Source organism: Hermetia illucens, chromosome 3 (genome assembly GCF_905115235.1).
Source record: "Hermetia illucens chromosome 3, iHerIll2.2.curated.20191125, whole genome shotgun sequence".
Lineage (NCBI taxonomy): Eukaryota > Metazoa > Arthropoda > Insecta > Diptera > Stratiomyidae > Hermetia > Hermetia illucens.
Genome location: NC_051851.1, coordinates 11070937 through 11092400, shown reverse-complemented (window position 1 = coordinate 11092400; position 21464 = coordinate 11070937). Strand labels below are relative to the sequence as shown.

General features: G+C 48.0%; 4 protein-coding genes across 4 annotated transcripts; 2 read left to right on the top strand and 2 right to left on the bottom strand.

The window, feature by feature from the left end:
• Positions 1-7149: 7149 nt before the first annotated feature.
• Positions 7150-8270, bottom strand: LOC119650803 (mitochondrial GTPase 1). Its single transcript, XM_038053942.1, has one exon. It carries the CDS (start codon positions 8253-8255, stop codon positions 7203-7205), a length of 1053 nt encoding a protein of 350 aa, XP_037909870.1. The 5' UTR covers positions 8256-8270; the 3' UTR covers positions 7150-7202.
• On the top strand, positions 8250-10000 carry LOC119650802 (26S proteasome regulatory subunit 4). The gene is made up of 3 exons (XM_038053941.1): positions 8250-8371; positions 8518-9489; positions 9556-10000. The coding sequence occupies exons 1-3, from the start codon at positions 8369-8371 to the stop codon at positions 9898-9900; spliced, it is 1320 nt and encodes a 439-aa protein (XP_037909869.1). The 5' UTR covers positions 8250-8368; the 3' UTR covers positions 9901-10000.
• Position 10001: 1 nt separating this feature from the next.
• LOC119650805 lies at positions 10002-10634 on the bottom strand. The gene is made up of 2 exons (XM_038053944.1): positions 10474-10634; positions 10002-10330 (listed from the first exon to the last, which is right to left on the bottom strand). Exons 1-2 carry the CDS (start codon positions 10549-10551, stop codon positions 10004-10006), a joined length of 405 nt encoding a protein of 134 aa, XP_037909872.1. The 5' UTR covers positions 10552-10634; the 3' UTR covers positions 10002-10003.
• On the top strand, positions 10480-21258 carry LOC119650804 (probable DNA-directed RNA polymerase III subunit RPC6). Its single transcript, XM_038053943.1, has 4 exons — positions 10480-10605; positions 20164-20569; positions 20627-20878; positions 20937-21258. The coding sequence occupies exons 2-4, from the start codon at positions 20168-20170 to the stop codon at positions 21171-21173; spliced, it is 891 nt and encodes a 296-aa protein (XP_037909871.1). The 5' UTR covers positions 10480-10605; positions 20164-20167; the 3' UTR covers positions 21174-21258.
• Positions 21259-21464: the final 206 nt, after the last annotated feature.

The following is a 21464-nucleotide window of genomic DNA, read 5'->3' as shown; positions in this document are numbered from 1 at the left end:
AATTCTATCGATTCGTTGGACATATTAAAACAACCGTTAAAAACTTAGCCAAGGCGTACCATCAAATCCCTGCAGCTCCAGAAGACGAAGAAGAGTCCGAAAGGTGTGCATATTGCCGTTTTCGGAAGCAATATGCACACCTTTCGGACTCTTCCGAGTTCACACCGATGCCATTTGATCTGTGCAATACGGGGCAAACTTTTCAGAGGTTCATCCAATCTGACTTGCGAAATCTTAGCTTTTGTTTCGGGTACTTGGATGATGTTTTAGTCGCCTCTTTCTCTGAGCATCTGGCACATCTTGAGCGCATTTTTCGACGTCTCCTTGAGCCCGATCTTGTACTTAACGTTGAAAAATGCAAATTACTTCAACAGTAGGTAAAGTTTTTAGGCCACAGTATTTTCCCTGAAGGAATCAACGCAGACCTAGGCAAAGTTCAGGCCATCATAGACTTCCTGCAACCAAAAACGGTCAAACATCTGCGAATGTTTTTGGGCATGTTAAACTTCTCCCGTCGTTTCCTTCCCAAAGCTGTACAACATCAAGCGATGCTCAATGCAATTTCAGAAGTCAAAATCCCTGCCACAGTTGATTTTTCGGCAATCGCCAAGGCACCGAAGAATAACGCAGTGCTTCAAAGCCTCAGGGACAACCTCAAATACAAATCTCGGGAGTTTCCCCTCTTCGGCTCAACCTCCGAAATACTCTGCGATATCTCTGAAAAGGGACGTAGGTCATATATTTCGGCCACTTTTCGTAAAGAAGTATCCCATGCAGACATTCGGACAATGAATCGGCTGGTCACTAGTAGATATTTTTGGCCATCAATGAATAAGGATGCTAACTCCTAGGCCAGACAGTGCATCGGGTACCAGAAGTGTAAAGTCACCAAGCACGTACAGAAAGAAGTAGGCTCGTTTCCTTGGTCTACAAAACCTTTTCACACGATCCACATCGACATTATTGGCCCCCTGGCGAGATTGGCATGGCTTCAACTATTGCCTCACAATCATCGATAGATTCACGCGGTGATCAGCAGCAATAATACCTCTGGCAGACATTTCCACACAATCGTGCGCCGAGGCCCTTTGTCGGGAATGGATCCCACGCTTTGGAGTTCCGAGTCTACCCTGTTCTCCTAGTTACGTAAACTCCTAGGCTTCAAACGCTATCAGACGATTGTGTATCAGCCGCAATCCAATAGAATACTGAAACGCTGGCATAGGACGCTGAAGGCCCGCCCCCGCCATCCCCTAATTCTTCGACGAAAGGCAACCCCACTAACAACCTGGACGTCTGCACATGCGTCTTGGTGCGCATGGATGCTTTCCGGGGGTCTCCGCAACCATCATATGAGGGTCCATATAAAGTTTTAAACATAGGAGAGCACTTCTTTAGGCTTAACGTCGACGGCAGGTCCAAGAACATCTCCGTGTCCCTGAGGCGAGGTCTCGAGGAAAAGAGATGCACGGCGCGCGAGATTCGATCTGTACACACCGAGTCACACACCTCGAAGGTAGATGGTCTTGCCCTCAAGTTGTGATAGCCAGCTGCTCTCTGCTGGGCCAATCGCAATTTCTCTTGGGCCCCCTGTTTTGGGAGCCTCGCATCACTACAGATGACCGAGGAAGGATCCTGAAGAAGGTTCAATTGGCGCAACAGAGAGTAGGACCCTCCGTGAGTGATCATATTCTGACAAAAAGAATGGGGTTTGTCCGGTGACTGAATGTACAGATGATCTCCGCGCGCAGCAGATATCAGGGACCTTGCGTTCCTAGTCGCGCTGATCAGGAGAGACATAAGCTCGTATGGCGGCTATTAGGGATCGGTTAATACCCCTTTGGAAACATTTGCCTAAGAAGAATACAGAGCGGTGACTATGTGTTTAATGCCATTTTGCTTCATCACTCGATCGAAATGAGCGGAACGGAATTGTACCCCAGAGGGAATGCCAAAGACTTTAAAGATTCGATCCACTAGGAATCGGGTTACAACTTCAGCTACGAAGCACTGGACCGGCTCTTCTTTTGTAGATGTAACCGTCGACCACACACAGATTCGGAAGTTGGTGAGAATTGTCCTGGATTCGAGCTATTAATGGGAGATATTCCATAGATTTAAAACCGGGAGAGTTCAAGTCGAGTTCAGGACAATGAACGCGGGGCAGACTGTCAGGAACGACGTTTTGTGTCCCCTTGCGATGTTAGATGGTGAACTTGAAACCTTGGAGCTTCAACGCCCATCGATCAACACGACAACTCAAATCGCTTTGGCTCATCAGCCATATGAGGAGAGCGTCATCAGTGACCACTTCAAATTCATGTCCCTCCACGTAGGCCCTGAACTTTCCAATGGCCTGCACGGCCGCTAGTCACTCCTGCTCCGTTACCGTGCAATTGCGTTGAGCAGCGTTTCTGCACCATGAAAGCAATAGGGACCTCGTCTCCTTCCGGTGTTACTTGGATGAGAACCGCGCCTATGCCATCTTTGCTGGCATCGCAATATATAGAAAACGGTTTAGTGAAATCTGCATTATCCGGCACCGGGTCGGAAGTAAGCGCCGTCTTCAGTTGATGAAACGCTTGGAGCCCATCATCGGTCCATTCGAACCGCCGTCCCTTACATAGCAGTGGATGAACCTATGGTACCATCCACAGACACCCAAGAAACGACGCAACTGTCTCACTGATTTCGGTAGCGGAAAATCCACAATAGCCTTCATTTTGTCAGGGTCCCTCCGAACTACTCCATGTCCGATGATATTCTCCAAGCATTTCACATCCTTCCTTGCGAAATGGCTTTTCTCGACATTGATAGTCAAACCCACGCTCTTTAGGAGAGCCGCAACTTGTTGAAGAATGAGAATGTGATCCTGGAATATTTCAGATACGGCCAACACATCATACAGATAGGCGAACACTTCATTCCTGAGATGGGCTAGAATCACCTTGTCCATTAATTCACACAATGTCTATGGAGCGTTGCACAATCCAAAAGGCATTGTTCGGAACTGGTACAAGGGTCTACCTGAGATAACAAAGGCGGTCTTATTCCTTGCGGCCTCATCGAAAGGTATCTGCAAGAAGGCATCCTTAAGGTCCATACCGGAAGTGTCTTGAGCACCTAGGCAACCGACTCAAGATCCCATCAATGAGCAGCATGGGATAAACACTCTACTGTGCAGAGATTAATTTTATGGGTGTCGAGGCACATTCTCACCTTGCCTGGTTTCATGACAACCGTCACCGGAGAAGCCCAAGAGTTTTACGACGACTCCCATTTGCCACAGCTGATCTACCGCCGCGTACAAAAGATTCTCCACAGCTGGCGGTACCAGGTAGCTGTTTGATCGGTTTGGCATCTCCTACATCAATGTGATGCGATACCAATGATATGTGTCCCAGTCCTTGTTTCGTAAAAGAGGGAGACATGGATATCGCAACTTGCAGCTGAAGCTCCTGCACATGCCGCTGGCCACAGGTGTCATCGACAGTCTCCAAAGCTTTCGAACCCAGTGCAGACGCAATACCGTTTCTCAGAAAAAGACCAGGTGCTAAATCAAAAGCGCGAAGGAAATCAACTCCCAAATACAGATTTTAACTAAGGTTGGGATTATTCAGGAAGGAAGATTACCATCTGACTGGCAAGAAAATAAAACTCTTCCAATATGAGTCCAGCAGAATGTTCAAATTCCGATCCGAAAAGTAAAGTTCGAAGTATGGTAGGTGTATCAAAACCACTTCGTGTATTTGTTGGTATTCATCAAGGAAGCGCCCTCTCGCCACTCCTCTTTGTTCTTGTTATGGACACCGTCACACGGGATATACAACCTCTAGCGCCCTATACACTGCTTTATACAGATGATGTTTTCCTAGCATCTAATAACAAAAATGATCTTGAGTAACTTGTCCAAAAATGGAATGATCGCCTCATGCAACACGGTCTCAGATTGACTCTAAACAAAACTGAATTTTTCACGACCGATTCCCATCAAACAGGCGCAATCATTGTCAGCGACAGTGATCTACTCAGAACTGAGCGATTTGAATGTCTCGTATTAATACTATCAGCCAATGGGGGGAACTGGATTATGAAATTGCTTCACGCATTAACGCAACCTGGATGAAGTGGCGTTCCACAACTGGTGTCCTTTGTGATCGACGTATCAACGAACGTCTCAAATCTAAAATTTACCGCAATGTCGTCCGTCCAGTCGCTCTCTATGGTTCTGAGTATTGGCCGACTATAAAAGACAATGAACGGCGTCTTGCGGTAATGGAGAGTGGCGTGACACGTTTTGATCACATCCGAAATGAGAATATCCGCGATCGTTATGGGATTGCACCGATCGTGGAAAAGTTGCGAGAGAGGCGTCTTCGATGGTATGGTCACGCAATTCGCGCTAATGAGAATTCACTTGTCAAGATTGGTCTGAACATCGAAGTCGATGGTAAATGACCAAAAGGCAGGTCTAAACAACGGTGGCTTGATACGCTGGATGGGGATTTAAAAGCCTCGAGATTGCACCCAGATCAGGCATTCGATAGAGCTAAATGGCGAAACCAACCACGACGAGCCGACCCCGTTTGTGAACGGAACAAAGGCTGAAGAAAAAGAAGATAAGGGATTAGTGTCTATTGAGGTGACTTAGTAGGATACGTTCGAAAATTTTTCCAATATTGGAAGGAAGAGAGACAGGCCGCATATCTTTGAGATCGCCCGAACAAATGCCTCGCGTTGAGGTCACCGCCGAGGATGAAGGTATCGAAACTGGCCGCGATTTCCCAGAGTTTGGACAGAATGGAAGTGAGCTGACGACCTGTGTCGCTCGAGAAGAAAGGAGAACCGATTAAGATTCGATGGACGCCTCCATTCCTAACAAGAAGGCTGACTACTGCTAACAGGCAGTTTGATGCCAGTGCAGCCGATGGGATGCTATTTGTCCTAAGTCCCGCTTTGACTAGTATGGTTGTGCCTCAGCCCGCATCATTGCGGAAAGTACTGTAACCGGGAGCATGTAGTTTTACGTTGGGGGCTTTTCCCAGTCTGGTTTCGTTTAGGAGAGCGAGGTTGGATCGGAATCCTCGAGGAGCTTGTGGAGAGCGAAACGTTTGTCGTAAGAAATGAGCGAATTAGTATAGAGTGTGAATACCTTCATTTTGGTTGTTTAGCATTTTGAAGAGGAATTGCAAGTACGCTTCGGGTTTGTCTTCAGGGGGGAGACGGAGATAGTTGTGATAGAAGTCAAAGATCGTGTTTCACAGCGGAGAAAGACATATTGAATAGGGTCCAGGCTTCCATGAAGAATCCCCTGGCAAAGGAAGAATGTGGGGGCGATAAAGAGTTAAGGGTTTCGGGTCTTGCTCGACCCCTGGCTACTGCGGCGAAAGAAGGGGTCAGTGAGGGAGGGGCGGTTCAGCTGGCATGAGGCAGAATGCTGGGCTGAGAGACATGAACAGATGAGGGTCTGTCAAGGTTGGGGAAGAACGAAGCAGATCGGGAGTGTGGGCTTGGCTTGCTCTTTGCGCTGGATTGATTCCAGCCTACGAGGGCACTTAGAGAAGCTGTTAGGTTGACTCAGTTGGCCACAATTTGCACATTTGAGGGGCGCCGCCGACGCATTTTCGGCGTTGTCTTCTACATTCGAAGGGGGGAGTCTCTGGAGGCGTGTGGGCCCGCGCACTTCACGCATTTGGGGTCGTATCCGCAGTTTGAAGATACGTAGCCAAATTGTTGGCAATTGAAACATTGGGTGACGTTCTCTTTTCAGGGTTTCTCCCAGCTAATTCGCTGATAAGGTAGGATATTTTGTTTAGTGACTAAGCTGGCATCTGTCTCAGAGTTGAGAATCACACGGAAGAGGCTTAGATTGGTGTCATTGGCTTGTGGTCACGGGGTGGAAAGCCTAGTTACGCGTTAGCTCCTTAATTTCTAAAATTTCTAAAAATGAATTCATGGGGCGAGACTCCTCTGAGGATGAGGGTTGGCTACCTCTCTTCTTTCAGCGTGAAGGAATGGTCTTCCAGTTTGGTGATCTTGATTAGGTGGAGTAGTTTCTTATCGATATTGGGACAAATGAGCCGAACTTTGTTTATGTTATTGATGGCAGTCAATTCATACAAGGAAATCAGAGGGAGAAAGCTAATTATATTCTTATCTTTAACTAACGGAGGGTTGTCCGTGTTGGCAGATTTCGAGGTTCCGGGACGTGCGCTTCGGTGCGATGCTCGTTGACAGAGAGAAGATAAAAGCGGTTTTTGTTCGCTGGGGCCTCGGTATTCGAGATGCCCGAATTCGTTTGTTTTCGTTTGAAGACAGACTTATCCTTGGATATAGTTGACACAGGAGTTTGCTTCACCGTCGTCGATGATTATGGCAGGGTGGTTGTCGTTAACCATTTCTTCGGCCGTAACGGTCTTGTCGGCCGAATGGAGGAGTTGTGTGGGATGTTGGAATTACTCAGTCCACGGGCGGCGATAGTGTAAGCTAGTTCCGCGTCCTTTACACGCTGTGCTTTCGTGTGCTCCGAATAAGGATGAGTTCCGCCCTCGCGCCGAGAGGCTTGTACCGTTTTCACTTTGTTATCGAGAAGTCACGTGCATTAAAACTCTAACTGGCACCTAAAAAACTGAATAACGATGTTCGTAAACTTGGCAGCAGTGGAAAAGCCCGATTCGGGCACTTGCGAAAGCAATCGACAGAACGAACCATTCGCTTAGGCGGACACAAGCCAACTTCCAGTGGTTTGACCATTGAAGTTGATGGTAATCAACCAAAAGGCAGGCCGAAACAACGCTAGTTGGCGACTTGACAGAACAAAATGGCGCAATCGATCAAGACTCGCCGATCCCACTTGTGGGTGATACAAAGGCTAAAGAAAAAGAAAAGCGTGCATTCTAGGGATCCCCTCAACACCGTTGTCAAGAAGTGTTCGTACATTCCAAAAACTAATCGATAGCCAAAGACCGTAGCCTTGAAGTCAGTCCCCATGTTGACGTTTTGATAGCAGTAAAGTGTCGAAATTTGCAGGTGGATACCCACAAATTTCCATTCCTTTTAGTCACCTTTTTCGACAAGCAAGGGAAGATTGAGTGAATTCTTAACTCCCAAGTGGCAGGGCTAAGAGGAAAAGACAGTGAGCCATTTCGTCTGGTAAAATATTGCTATATTATCTATAAATTACATAAAAAGTCTAAAAATCACTAGCTTGGAAACTCAGCGTCCAAATTGACTTTGCCGAAATATCCTTTCCGGAAATGTTTAACAAAAAACTGAGCCGAGCTTTGTATATCGGCAACCACTGCGACGCTTCCGTCGAAGTGTTTCCTTTTCTGAGTCCTTCCCAGCAGCTTTGCTCCGCTGACTAGCACCTCCATAATATTATCCGTGGGTTCCTGCAGTCCCATGAGCTCCACGTACTTGAAATTCTCCCAACGATTCAACCAATACAGCAAATAGTCGGCGATCAGTTCCTCGCCTACTAGATGGTCCGGGAGGCAGCCGCACAAGGCCAGTTTCATTCCCATCTCATCGTCTGCGATGCGAGGAGTCAGAATTCCCGGAGTGTCGATCATGTACACTAGCGGATCCTCCGAAACTTTGATCTTGTTCATGACACTCCGCGTTATTCCGGCAATGGCGCCAACAGCGGCCGCTTTTGGCTGCTTCAAGTAGCGATTTCGCATCACATTCAAGAGGGATGACTTTCCCACGTTAGGAACTCCGATAACCATTATGCAGAAGTCCTTGGAGTCGCCTCTATTGAAACGATCCGAGTTTTGTATCAGGTCTTTCGCGAGAGGCATTAGGCGCTTGGTTCCTTTGCAATTGTGATCCTTGCAGTTTGTGTAGATGACATGGTCGATTCCTTCGTTACGTTTCAAATCTGATATTAACTTTGAGTTGAGAGAGGTGTCGGTCAGGTCCTTTTTGTTCAGGGCTAGGATATGAGGCTTTAATCCGCCGATTGTATGCTTGAAATCGGGATTGCGACCGGAGATGGGGAGGCGCGCGTCGTGTACTTCAATAATGCAATCGACATTCTTCAGTTGCTGTTGCATTTGACGGAGCCCTTTGCCCATGTGACCGGGAAACCATCGTATCGTGTTTTTGTCGGTTAATTGAAAGACTTTTCGGAAGTTATTTGAGGCCATCCCTAGCCTGTAGTGCCACTGACAGCTGAATGTTTTCAAAATTTTTGAGGTTGGATAGGTTTTGAGCAACTTTTGTGTGATCTGGTAAGTCTGATAGTACATGTCAAGTAGGTTTTTGAAAGCAGCGCAAACTTCAGGTTGAATGACTAGGAAGTTTGACTGCGTTTTGTGTAGATTTTTGTGCGAATTTATAAACCGAGAAATTGAAATAAACAATGGTAAATTGCTTTTCTTAGGCGGCTAAGTGTAAAGTGCTTCATCCGCTCTTAGTTCTCTTGAATTTTTCGCCAAACTTATCTTACTTTTCCCGAAATAAGTGAAATGTCCAAACCTCGTCTAATTTGCCATCTCACGTCTTGTCTAGGGTCAAAATCAATCCGGAGCGGGCGGTGGAGGCGACAAAAAGGATGACAAAGACAAAAAGAAGAAATATGAACCTCCAATTCCGACTCGGGTTGGCAAAAAGAAGCGTCGCGCGAAGGGGCCGGATGCCGCCATGAAACTGCCCCAAGTAACCCCACATACACGGTGTCGGCTGAAACTGCTCAAATTGGAGCGGATCAAAGATTACCTTCTCATGGAGGAGGAGTTCATCCGCAATCAGGAACGCCTCAAGCCCCAGGATGAGAAAAACGAGGAGGAACGTTCAAAAGTCGATGACTTGCGAGGAACCCCAATGTCCGTGGGAAACCTCGAGGAAATCATCGACGACAACCATGCGATCGTGTCCACATCAGTTGGCAGCGAGCACTACGTAAGCATTCTCTCCTTCGTCGATAAGGACCAGCTGGAGCCGGGATGCTCGGTTCTGCTGAACCACAAAGTTCACGCCGTGGTCGGAGTCCTCAGTGACGACACCGATCCCATGGTGACTGTGATGAAGTTGGAGAAGGCGCCGCAAGAGACATACGCAGACATTGGCGGTCTCGACACACAAATCCAGGAGATCAAGGAATCAGTTGAACTGCCCTTGACTCACCCCGAATACTACGAAGAGATGGGAATCAAACCTCCGAAGGGAGTCATCCTCTACGGCCCGCCGGGAACGGGTAAAACTCTCCTTGCAAAGGCCGTGGCAAACCAAACATCTGCGACTTTCCTCCGAGTCGTTGGCTCCGAGCTAATTCAGAAATATTTGGGCGACGGACCGAAGTTGGTTCGGGAGCTGTTCCGTGTTGCGGAGGAGCACGCCCCGTCGATTGTTTTCATTGACGAAATCGACGCAGTAGGCACGAAGCGATACGACTCCAACTCGGGCGGAGAAAGGGAAATCCAGCGAACCATGTTGGAGTTGCTGAACCAGTTGGACGGTTTCGATTCGCGAGGTGATGTCAAGGTAAAGCCCTAAAAACCCAAACCATACAAAACAACAAACTAATCACTCCCCCCTTCCCCTCCGCAGGTCATCATGGCAACAAATCGAATTGAAACTCTCGACCCGGCTCTGATTCGTCCCGGTCGTATCGATCGTAAAATTGAATTTCCGCTGCCCGACGAGAAGACAAAACGACGAATCTTCAACATTCACACGTCCCGGATGACCCTGGCCGAAGACGTGAATCTGAGCGAACTGATTATGGTTAAGGACGATCTGTCGGGAGCCGACATCAAAGCCATTTGCACAGAAGCCGGTTTGATGGCTCTCAGGGAGCGTCGGATGAAAGTAACCAATGAAGACTTCAAGAAATCGAAGGAAAGCGTCCTGTATCGGAAGAAGGAGGGCACTCCAGAGGGCCTCTACCTTTAAGTTTGTTTGTCTTCTCACTTATTGAAAATATGATAGAGCGATAAATAATTTTGTAATGTGTTTCGAGCTAAAATTCACAAATAAAATGAAAGAAAACCAAGTCTTATTCGAAAAAATTCTTTATTTCCTTTAGGTCCGCATTTAGTGTGGTTGTTATCTGGGCGATGTACTCCTTCTGCCTCCTTGAAATCTCATCAACAGACTCATTGCTTGGCTGCTTCAAAAACTGATGATGTTCCTTCTCTGGAGCGTCCAAAATGGGGTGTTCACTCGGAACACTAATCGAAGCTTCTTTCTGCTTCACCAATCCCCTCATTGCACTCCATTTGCCTATTTCAAAGGCGGTCCTAAAGCCATCCGAGTATCCCGTGTCAAATCCGCTTTGAAAGACCGCATCCCTGCCCTCCGCTATTCCATCCTTGTAGCCAGCCTGGATCGAAAGTATACAAAACATCAGATCACGGTAACACTGTCTGCTTCTCACAATTGACACTCTCGCCAACACCTTGACAGTGACAGATGCCGAGCGAGGTTTGTGTGTTTCAGTGGAAATCGCCGGAAAATTGTATTTACCTTTGTCAGAGCGGAAGAAAGTTTGTTAAAATCGGCATCGCTAATTTCGCGAAACTCAGTGTCACTCGTGTTTTCCATAGACTGTGAATCCGCGGACAGCAGTTGGGCTGAGTACGGGGCACCGGAGGTTAGGGTGAGTGTTGTGAAGTTAAGCAAGTTTACACGAGTTAGGTTTTCTTTCATTCAGGCCGGTGCTGCCACTTAATTTTTCGAACCGTCACATTTCGATATGCTCATATAATATTTAGCTCTACGTGCCACAGGCCGCCAACGTTTTCTCCCCAATATCTTCCCCCTATACAACCCTGCGCCCTCGAAATAAAAAAAAAAAATTGGCATGGCAGGGGTGAAAATCTGCTCCAAAAAGGCACATGAAGCAAAAAACTTCATTACTCATCCCCCCATTTTTGGGGCAGAGCTCGAAGCCTTCATTCCCCTAAACAGCACCGCCAAAGTCGGTGTGATACGAGGCATTCCCCTCGACTTAAGTGGCCCAGAACCGATAGATATGATAAAGACTGGTCGCCCAATACTCCTGAGCAGCCCTAAAATCATTGCGGGCGATTTCAACGCGTGGGCCCTGGAGTGGGGAAGCCGATCGACGAACACCAGAGGTCAAATTCTGTTGGAGTCATTTGCGGAGCTGGACATCGTGCTGGCCAACGTTGGATGCGTACCCACCTTTCGAGGAAGAGGGTCGGGTTCGATCGTTGACCTGACATTTGTTAGCACTTCACTGGTGAGGGGGATGGCTTGGCAAGTGAGTGAGCACTACACCCACAGTGATCACCAGGCCATCTTCCTCCGCATTGGGAACCGGGGAAGCAGTCAACGACGCTCTGGAGGTGGAAAGGCTAAGGCGGTTGGCTGGTCTATCGGAGCTTTCGACGAGGAGACATTCCTGGCCGCATTGGAGGGAGCCCATGATCCGGATGGAATAGCGGTGGAAAGGGTCACACAGCTGTCTCAGCGTGTAACCGAAGCATGCGACGCTACGATGCCACGACGACGTTTGCACCACGGCAAGAGGCCAAACTACTGGTGGAACACGGAGATCTCTGCCTTGAGATCCTCTTGTCTTCGAGCGAGGAGACTTTCCCACAGGACAAGAGGAAGGCCGGAGCACCAGGAGCGTGAGGAGGAATACAGGGATATGTGAAGCAACCTTAAGAAGGCCATTCGGAGAAGCAAGCGGAAATGCTTCCAGAAGCTCTGCATGGAGGCTAATACGAATCCGTGGGGTACAGCCTACCAAGTTGTAATGAAGAAGATCCGCGGGCGAAAATCACCTCAGGTGACATGCCCACGGCTCTTGTTGCAAATAATTGCAACTCTTTTCCCGCAGCTGCTGCGGGAAAAGCAGGAGTAGGACGAAAGAGAACCCCAACTGGCAGCTCAGCAGGACGTCTTCTCGATCCCTGATGTTACCGAAGAGGAACTTTGGGAAATCTGCAGGCGTATTGGGGACAGCAAGGCTCCGGGATTGGACGAAATTCCGAACAGGGCTCTGAAGGTGGCGGTCAAGGCCAGACCAAGGTGGTTCGCAAGCACATTCGAATCGTGCATGGCGGAAGGAGTGTTTCCCGCCCAGTGGAAGGAGCAGAAGCTGGTCTTGCTACCGAAGCCTCGAAAACCACCCGGCGTGCCCTCTTCATATCGCCCTATTTGTCTCTTAGACACCATGGGGAAGATGTTGGAGAGGGTGATATACAACAGGCTGCTCCCGTTCATCGAGCTTGCGGGTGGTCTTTCAGAGCGGCAATATGGGTTTCGGCGAGCCCGTTCTACGGTCGATGCAGTAGCAAAGGTCGTGGAATTGGCTCGAAATGCAATGGCCATGGGCAAATGCTGTCCTCTGGTGACGCTGGACGTCAAAAATGCTTTTAACTCAGCCAACTGGGGCTGGATTAAGGGCGCTTTGGCCAAACTGGGTGTTCCTAGCTACTTGGATCGGCTCATCGAGAGTTACTTTTCGGACAGACTTTTCTGGTACGAGACGAACGACGGGCCGAAGGAGTACATTGTGACAGCAGGTGTGCCTCAAGGTTCTGTATTGGGGCCGCTGCTGTGGAACATAATGTACGACGGAGTGCTTGGCCTTCGCGTGCCGGAGGAGACAACGCTGATTGGTTTTGCGGACGACTTGGCGGTAGTTGCAATTGCAAAGCATCCCGAGGACGTGGAGCTTTATGCAAATGAAGCCATTCATACCATCAAGTCATGGTTACGAATGGCCAAGCTGGACCTGGCGGACGAAAAGACGGAGGCGGTCCTCATTACCAACCGTAGGAAGAACAACACGGTTACCATCCGGGTTGGTAATCGTGAGGTCGTCTCAAAATCGGTTGTCAAATACCTGGGGGTGATGATCGATGCCAAGCTGAGTTTCAAGGGACACTTGGATTATGCGCGAGAGAAGGCAGCAAATGCCAGCTCATCCCTTGCAAGGATGATGTCTAACGTGGGAGGGCCGAAGTATAGTCGCAGGCTACTCATCGCGGGAGTGGTGAGGTCGATCCTGCTATACGCGGCCCCTGTCTGGGCGGGAGCGTTGAACCACGGTGTCAACCGGAGGAATATATGTTCGGCATACCGGCCAATTGCGCTAAGGGTGTGCAGCGCATTTAGGACGGCATCGACGGAGGCAGTGTGTGTTATCGCAGGAATGATCCCTATAGATCTTCTAGCGAGCAAGGCACACTGGCTTTACGAAAAACGGAAGGCAAACCCAGCCGAGGTGAATGCGGATTTCCGAAAAGCCATCAGGAGAGAGTTGTGTGGCAAGTGGCAACAACGATGGGATAACTCCGACAAGGGCAGGTGGATCCATACATTGATCCCGTGCATCGAGAAATGGGTCAACCGAAAGCACGGAGAATTGAATTACCACCTGACACAGTTCCTTACGGGACACGGTGGCTGTAGGAAGTACTTGCATCGCTTCGAGTTGGACGAGTCTCCCAACTGTCCTGAATATGGTGCTACACTCGAGGACCCGGAGCACGTTATGTTCCATTGTCCCAGATTTCTGCAGCAGAAAAGGAGGTTGAACAGCATCTTAGGGGCGGACATCGAGCCCTCCAACCTGGTGGAAGAGATGTTGAAGTCGGAGGAAAACTGGATGGCGGTAAATGAGGCAGTAGCCGTGGTGCAGACAAAACTCCTGGAGTTGGATCGAGCTCGGAAGGCGGTGCGACGGAGACGTGACATGGACGAGCTGGTATAGCGAACCAGAGCATCCCCCGCGAAGTAATACTTCACGGTGGTCCCGCGGGGAGGGGCGGAAGAGTGGGGGTGGTTTTAGTGGGTGTGAATCCCACACACTGCTGCAACCTGGCGCAGCAGCGTCTTTCTAAGATTTCCACCTCCATCCATAAAAAAAAAAAATACTCCTGAGTTGAAAGAATCTCTCGGTATAACCGTGGTTCGCGTGCGAAACTCATCCTTTCTCGGGAGACACGAAACCACAGCGTGTAAAGGACGCGGAACCAACTTACACTATCGCCGCCCATGAACTGGGCAATTCAAACATCACCACACAACTCCTCCATTCCGCCGACAAGACCGTTACGGCCGAAGAAATGATTAGTGACGATTGTCCTGCAATAATCATCGACAACGACTAGAGCTTCTCTCCTGGGGACCAGCCCGACGCTCGGATCGGTGAAGCAAATTCCTGTGTCAATTATATCCAAGGATTCCAAGTCGAATGCAAACTTGATTCCAGCATCTCGGACTCCGATTTTCTTGTATGGATTAACTGCCAGGGCACTAGGCCTTGTCATCAAGAACATAGACAAAAGTGCCAAATTTGAAATTACCAACCTACCGGCCAACAGGCTCAAAGTTGGTCTCATTAGTCCCAATATCCATAAGAAACTACTCCACTTAATCAAACTGGAAGGCCATTCCTTCACGCTGAAAGAGGAGAGGAAGCCAACTTTCACCCTCAGAGGAATCTCCCCCCATGAGTTCACTCCCAAAGACGTAGCTTCGGAAATTAAGAAGCTAACTCAGATTACGCATGTCCGCGTAACTAGGCTTTCCACCCCGTGGTCATGAGCCAATGACACCAATCTGAGCCTCTTCCGCGTAACTCTGAACTCTGAGGCAAATGCCAATTTAGTGACTTTATCAGCGGATTAGCTAGGAGAAACCCCTTAAAGGGGACGTCACCCAATGTTTCAATTGACAACAATTTGGCCATGTATCCTGAAACTGCAGATACGACCCCAGATGCGTGACGTGCGCGGGCCCACATAGGACTGCCCCCGTTTGAATCTAGAAGACAACGCCCAAAAGGAGTCGGCGGCACGCCTCAAATGTGCAAGCTGTGGCCAACTGGGTCACGTTGCCAACTTCTCTGAGTGCCCTCATAGGTTGGAATCAATCCAGCGCAAAGAGAGAGCCAAAAGCATCCCGCACTCCCGATCTGCTTCGTTCTTCCCCAACCTTGACAGACCATCATCTGTTCCTGTCTCTCAGCCTAGCACTCTGCCTCATGCCAACTGGACCGCCCTTCCTTCACTGACTCCGCCTTTCTCCGCAGTGAGCAGGGGTCGAGGAAGACCCGAAATCCTTATCTCTTTATCGCCCCCACGTTCTTCCATCCCCGGGGGCTTCGTCATGGAAGCCAGGTCCTTTTTCAATATGTCATTCTCCTCTCTGTGGACCACAATCTCGGACTTCTATCACAACTATAGTATCTCCGTCTCCCCCCTGAAGGCAAACCCAAGCGTACTTACAATTCCTCTTCAAATTCACTCATTTCTAACGACAAACGTTTCGCTCTCCACAAGTTCGTCGAGGATTCCAATCCTAAACTCGCTCTCCTAAACAAAACCAGATTGGAGGAAGCTCCCAGCGTAAAACTATATGCTTATATTACTTCCGCAACGACGCGGGCGGAGGCACAACCATACCAGTCAAATCGGGACTTAGGGCAAACAGCATCGCATGGGCTGCACTGGTATCAAACTGCCTGTTGGCAATAGTCGCACTTCCTGCTAGGGGTGGAGGTATCCTCCGAGTCCTAATCGGCTTTCTCTACTTCCCGGGCGGCATAGTTCGTCACCTCACTCCCATTCTGGCCGAACTCTGGGAAATCGCGGACAGTTTCGATGCCTTCATTCTCGGCAGGGACCTCAACGCGAGGCATGTATCTTGCGGCGACTCAGTTAACAACGAAAACGGCAAAGTGCTCTTCGATTGGTTCCAATCAGGCCCATTCCTTAGTGCGGACATTATTAACGCGGGAGTGCCATCCTTTCCTCGTGGGTCTTTTTTCCTAGACGGCTTTATAATCTCGTCCAATCTCTCAGCATGTGTCACTAGCTGCTCCTCTTTAGCAGCCCACTCGGACCATCATGACCTCAGTCTCTCTCTACATCTACAGCAAATTCTCCCTTCACTCCACCATCCGTATAAATGTAGATCCTTCAATCTGAAAACTGGGACGATTTCTAACGCGACTTAGTCAGTGCGCTGGGCCCTCCCTTGGACAAATGGAGCATCCACTCTAATGTTGAGCTAGATACATATATCCGGAAAGTCAGTTCTGCCTTCGAAACCACAATTGACAAACACGCTCCAGTTAAAGAAATACGGGTGCCTTTACTCCTTAACCCTCCTCTTAGTCTGCAATAAAAACAGACTACTGCAGCGCAGAAAACGATTTTTTCGCTGGCTACGGAACATATGCAACGCTAACTACCGTCTCCTCTCCGAGATCATTAAAAACCTGCCCAGCAAAATTAATGGAGCTATTAGATCCGAAATGAATGCCTCCTAAAAGAGACTTGTCAAGTCCCTCAAGATTTCTCAATAATTAATAGATTGGCTGGAAGGAAAAAATCTTCTCTCAACGTCATCTTCTCTCCGATAAAAATAGGTAATCTCCAGTTCCACTCCTCTGCGGAAAAATCTCCGCCTGCGAAGACTACTTCAGCCACTTATTCAGAACCAAATCGCGGCGGACTTAATCTGGAACTCGGTGGTTGTCACTACTGTCAACGATAAAAGGTTAGCCTTGTCAGTCTTATCAATTTCGTCGGTATACCGAATTCTCTCATGACCGTGTACAGTTTTACCCTGCCTATGCTATCATAGGTGGTTTTAAAGTCGATGAAGAGATGGTGCAACTGTTGTCCATATTCCAACAGTTTTTCCATCGCTTGCCGCAGAGAGAAACTCTGATCTGTTGATGATTTGTCTGGGGGGAAGCTTCTTTGGTATGGGCCAATGATGATCTGGGCGTATGGGGCTACCCAGCTTAGCAAGATAGCGAAGAATATCTTATAGATGGTACTCAGCAACATGATACCTCTATAATTGCTGCATTGCGAGATATCCCCCTTTTTATGTATGGGGCAGATATTGCCTCGTTGCCAGTCGTCAGGCATTGATTCGCTGCCCCACACCTTGACCATCAGTTCTCTCCCATTTCATTCTCCAGAATGTCGACTGGTACCATGTCCGCCACTATCAATGCTGCCTCATCTGATGTGGTTCTAAAGGCACTGAAAACCCTCAAGACCATCAGTCGGTAAACCGAATTCGCTTGCTTCTGTCTTTGAGAGTTTGCGACCGCCTCCGCCCAGACAGGTAACGCGTAGAGTAGAATGGATCGCACCACTCCCGCTAAAAGCAATCTTTTGCAATGTTTCGGCCCATCAACATTCGGAAATATTCTTGCAAGTACCAGCTACTTTTTGACATAAATAATTTAGGTCCTTCCTAAATCACGTATCTTACGATGTTTTTTTCCTACGGTTCGTTGTTAAGACCACTTCCGTTTTTTCATACTCCAAGGTCAAGTCTTTTCCAGCCAGTTTTTTACTCCTCTCATCGCCTCTGTCGCGTAAATTTCCACATCCTCTGGGTAAAGCACCCAGAGCTGCAATAACTACAGTCATGTCATCGGCAAAGCTTACAATCTTAGCCTCCTCTGGGACGGAAAGCACTCCATTGTACATGACATTCCACAGCAAGGAGTCTAGTACCGAGCCCTGTGGTACCGCCGCTGTGATAATGTACTCTTTGGGACCCTCATCCGTCCCGTACCAAGGAGGTATCTGTGAGAGGTAATTCTCCACCAAACATTCCAAATATTCAGGAACATCTGTGTCAGACAATGCGCTTTTAATTCGGCCTCAGTTCGCGGAATCGAATGCGTTTTTGACATTCAGTGCCACTCCTCGTTGGTAACTGGAGGTATCGGGCATTCGTTGAGCTGGATCATCGTTTGTCTTCCGCCACCTTGGTGGTGAGGAAACAGAGTGGTAACAATTCGTTTCAGGAGGCGCCGACAGGTCACCTGGGGTGCTCTCCGCAACCCTTTCATTACTACCCTATACGCCTGGTCCCAAGGGCACAGCTGTTTGAAGCAATTCTTTTTGATTTTGTAAATTACCTCCTTTAGACGGCCACGCAGTTGTCTATATATCCCTTTTCGATCTTCGCTATCGGGTTTTCTTCTGAGCCTCTGGTAGCGCCTATTTGCCCGGAAACATGCCGCTCGCAAACTTGCTATTTCGTTGTTTCACCAGTAGGTGGACTGCGTACTGGAGAGCAATCGCCTTCTGGGAATCGTTGTATCGCATGCTTTCGTCACCTATTTGGTGATCCGGGTGGCTGTTTCTATGGCCGTACCAATCAGAGATATATCGGACTCAATTGCCGCAGAGAACGTGTCTCCCTCGAAAGCTTTCGTCGTCTAACTCGGCAACCCACCTGGCAATCTGCGGGAGCTCTTTTTAAAGTTCGATTCGCCCTTCATCTTCATGTAGATTGCCTGGTGGTCACTGTGAGCGTAGTCCTCACTAACTAGCCATGCAACCAGATTCAAACACGACATCCGCGGTAGGCCCGAACCAGTGTTCCAGATTATTGTAAGTTTGTGTGATGTTGCCAGATTCTCGTTTCAGTGAGCCTTCCGATTAGGCTCCAACCTTGTTTCTAGCTACTGCTGAAGCCCAGCTGTCTGGTACGCTAGCCAATTTGTTGCAGTCATCCAACTCGCAGACTGGTATTATGCACCGCCAAACTCGTCAGACAGCTGTGAGAGGGAATGTAGCTTTTTCGGCAGCAGTCGACGTACAACATTTTCGCTCTACCAAAGTTCCGGCTGCAATCCAGGGTATGAGCACAGAGGCAGGAGGAGGTTATATGGTTAACCACCGGGTTTATCCTCCAGTTCAATGTTGGCGTCGCGAACGCCATACTCATTGTGAGACGTCATCACTGCATAGCGCGATATCCCAATGTTTATTTGGTTTTCAGGTTCCGGTTTGGACCCACGCATCGCTTTAGGAACACATGAAGTTTTGTACAATGACATGCGAGGAACTGAAATGTTCAAACGGACCCACCACATTACTGAGCTTGGCTAGCAAAGAGGCGTGCAAACTCGTGTCAACGGTACATCTCGGTGGAACTTCAGTATTTGCGAGTGGACCTTTATGGTCAATTTCGCCAACTTTTTAGGTTTTTGAGATGGCTCCTCTCTTGCTCGACTTTGGCCAACCAGGATTTTCTCTGACCGTCGGCGAATTAGTCGTTAAACAGCAAAAACCCTGGCCTGTTGCGCCATGGGTCACGTTCTACTAATTTTTCTGGCACCCTTTTCGTTACACATTTATTCTCGTTGGTCTTTGACTGCAGACCGAGGATAAGGCTACTTCGGAGTCAGTATATATTGTGTGGTGCCACTTAACAAAACCTGTCGTCTATAAGGCTGGAATCCTCTTTATCCAGAGCTATACAACAAAAAACTTTCAATCGCTGAAGACTGAAAATATATTGTGATACAGGACATTCTGTATCTCGTCCTTACACTATCCATCCCAGCTTGATATTTTGGAGCCAAAAAAGTCTCCGCCTCTACTCCGACCCCAATCAGTTGGTCGAAACCGTTCGATGCTGATAGAAGGGACATGCGAGTCTGTCTGATCTGTTACAGGATCAACTAGTTTTTTGCTTCATAATAGGTAGAGTCCTTGGTCATCCTTTTCACCACCAGGGCTTTTGTGATTACCTCGATCCCATCTTTCATTTTCCCGGTTGACACTCTGGCCACTCCAGAGACTTCTATATTTCTGTTCTTCCTTCTTAGACGATGCGAACCAAATCCAGGCGGGAGGAGAAACCTCTTTGTGTACTTCCTTTTGCTTCAGAAGTTAACACTTTGCTGCTTTTCACTCATCCAATCCCAATATGGCGACATTACCATGAATCTATTCTCAAGAAACTGGCCAATCTCATCGATGGGCATTTGGGGTTCCGTAACGATTTGCCAAACTCCCTGCGTGTCGAAATGTCCATCTTCCGTGTTGAATCAAAGGTAATGAATGGGACGCCCTCATTTGTTCTGTATCTTGGCTTGAGAAGATCCTTAACCATGAAACGCATTGTTTCCTGTGTCATCCCAAGCGTCTTCGGGTCCTTTTGGCAAATCTGGGGGAGGTTGATAACGATCCTGGATCAGGTTTTCTACTAGCGCTCGCCGATTTCTATATTGTTGATTCAAAAGATCCCAGAAGAGTCCTTGGTCCATTGCTGTATCATAAAATTTACTCTGCGAGAAAACATTCGTGTTTGCCCCCCGATAGGCAGCAACTAACTATCATACAAAGTCATCTCGTTCAAGCTTTTCATGTTTCAATAATATACATTATCCTTGCTCCCTTTTAGAGAAATGGCTGCTGCAGTGCCTGACGAAGTAGTTCATCAACTCCTGGCTGTGATACAAGCGAATCCAGCCGGGGTTTCCAATGAACACATAGTTAAACAATTGCCGGAACTCTCGGGAGAGCAACGTGTTGGCGCCCTCAATAAGCTGCTACAGCAAGGCATGTTAGATCTTTTGAGAAAAGGTGAAGTCCTATTTTACCGCGTGAAAGATCCGAAGAAGAGCACAGCCCCAAAAGGTGCCGACAATGAAGAAAAAATCGTCTACAACATCATCGAAGAGGGTGGAAACAAAGGAATATGGATTCGGGACATTCGCTTGAAAAGTAACTTGAACATGACCCAACTGAACAAGATCCTGAAAAATCTGGAAAACAAGAAACTGATCAAAGCGGTGAAATCTGTGAATGTAAGTTTATTTCGTCCCCATCTTGGATGATGTCAGCTAAATAAAATGAATTTCCAGGCCAGCAAAAAGAAGGTTTATATGCTCTACAACTTGGATCCGGATCGGTCTATAACTGGCGGGGCGTGGTACCAAGACCAAGATTTCGAATCTGAGTTCGTTGATGTTTTGAACCAACAATGCCTACGATTTCTGCAAATGCGGCGCGATGCTGCGAAGGAGAAACGAGATGGGCCGCTACTAACGAAGCAAATGTCCTGCTGCAGCGTGAAAGATGTTCACAAATTTATATCAGAATTAGGAATAAGTAAAGTGAGTGCTGGTTTTGTATTTAAAGGCTACGAGATTTTATTTCTATTCTGTGGTTCAGGTTAGCTTGGACGAGGACGATTTAGAAACGATTCTGAAAACAGTCGTGTTCGATGGCAAAGCAGAACGGATAATGCTCGCAAATGGATCGTACGTCTACAGAGCGGTCGAGCAACCTTTACCTCCTCCAGGTATTGTAAGAACTCCGTGCGGCATTTGTCCTGTAATTAAAAATTGTTCAACATGTGGTCAAGTGACGCCGATTGTCTGTCAGTATCTTAAGGATTGGTTGGACTAGGTTGTCATTGTTAATTCCTATGAGTGGCATAGCGGGTCAACCACCGTCGCTCTTTGCTAAATGATAATCGTTATTTGATAGAGATTACATCAAAGTGAAATTATTTAAATAAAGCAATTTCGTTATAACAATTAAACCACCAATAATTTTTGTTTGAGCCTCAAAGGGCCGGTTGGAATCCAAAGGTAAGACAAGCAAAAGTCCTCGTCTAAACTAGTGAACATGATTTTTTGTTCGGAATTTAGGAAGCCCAGAATCCGCCAACCAGTTGATGGCGGACCAGACCAATTG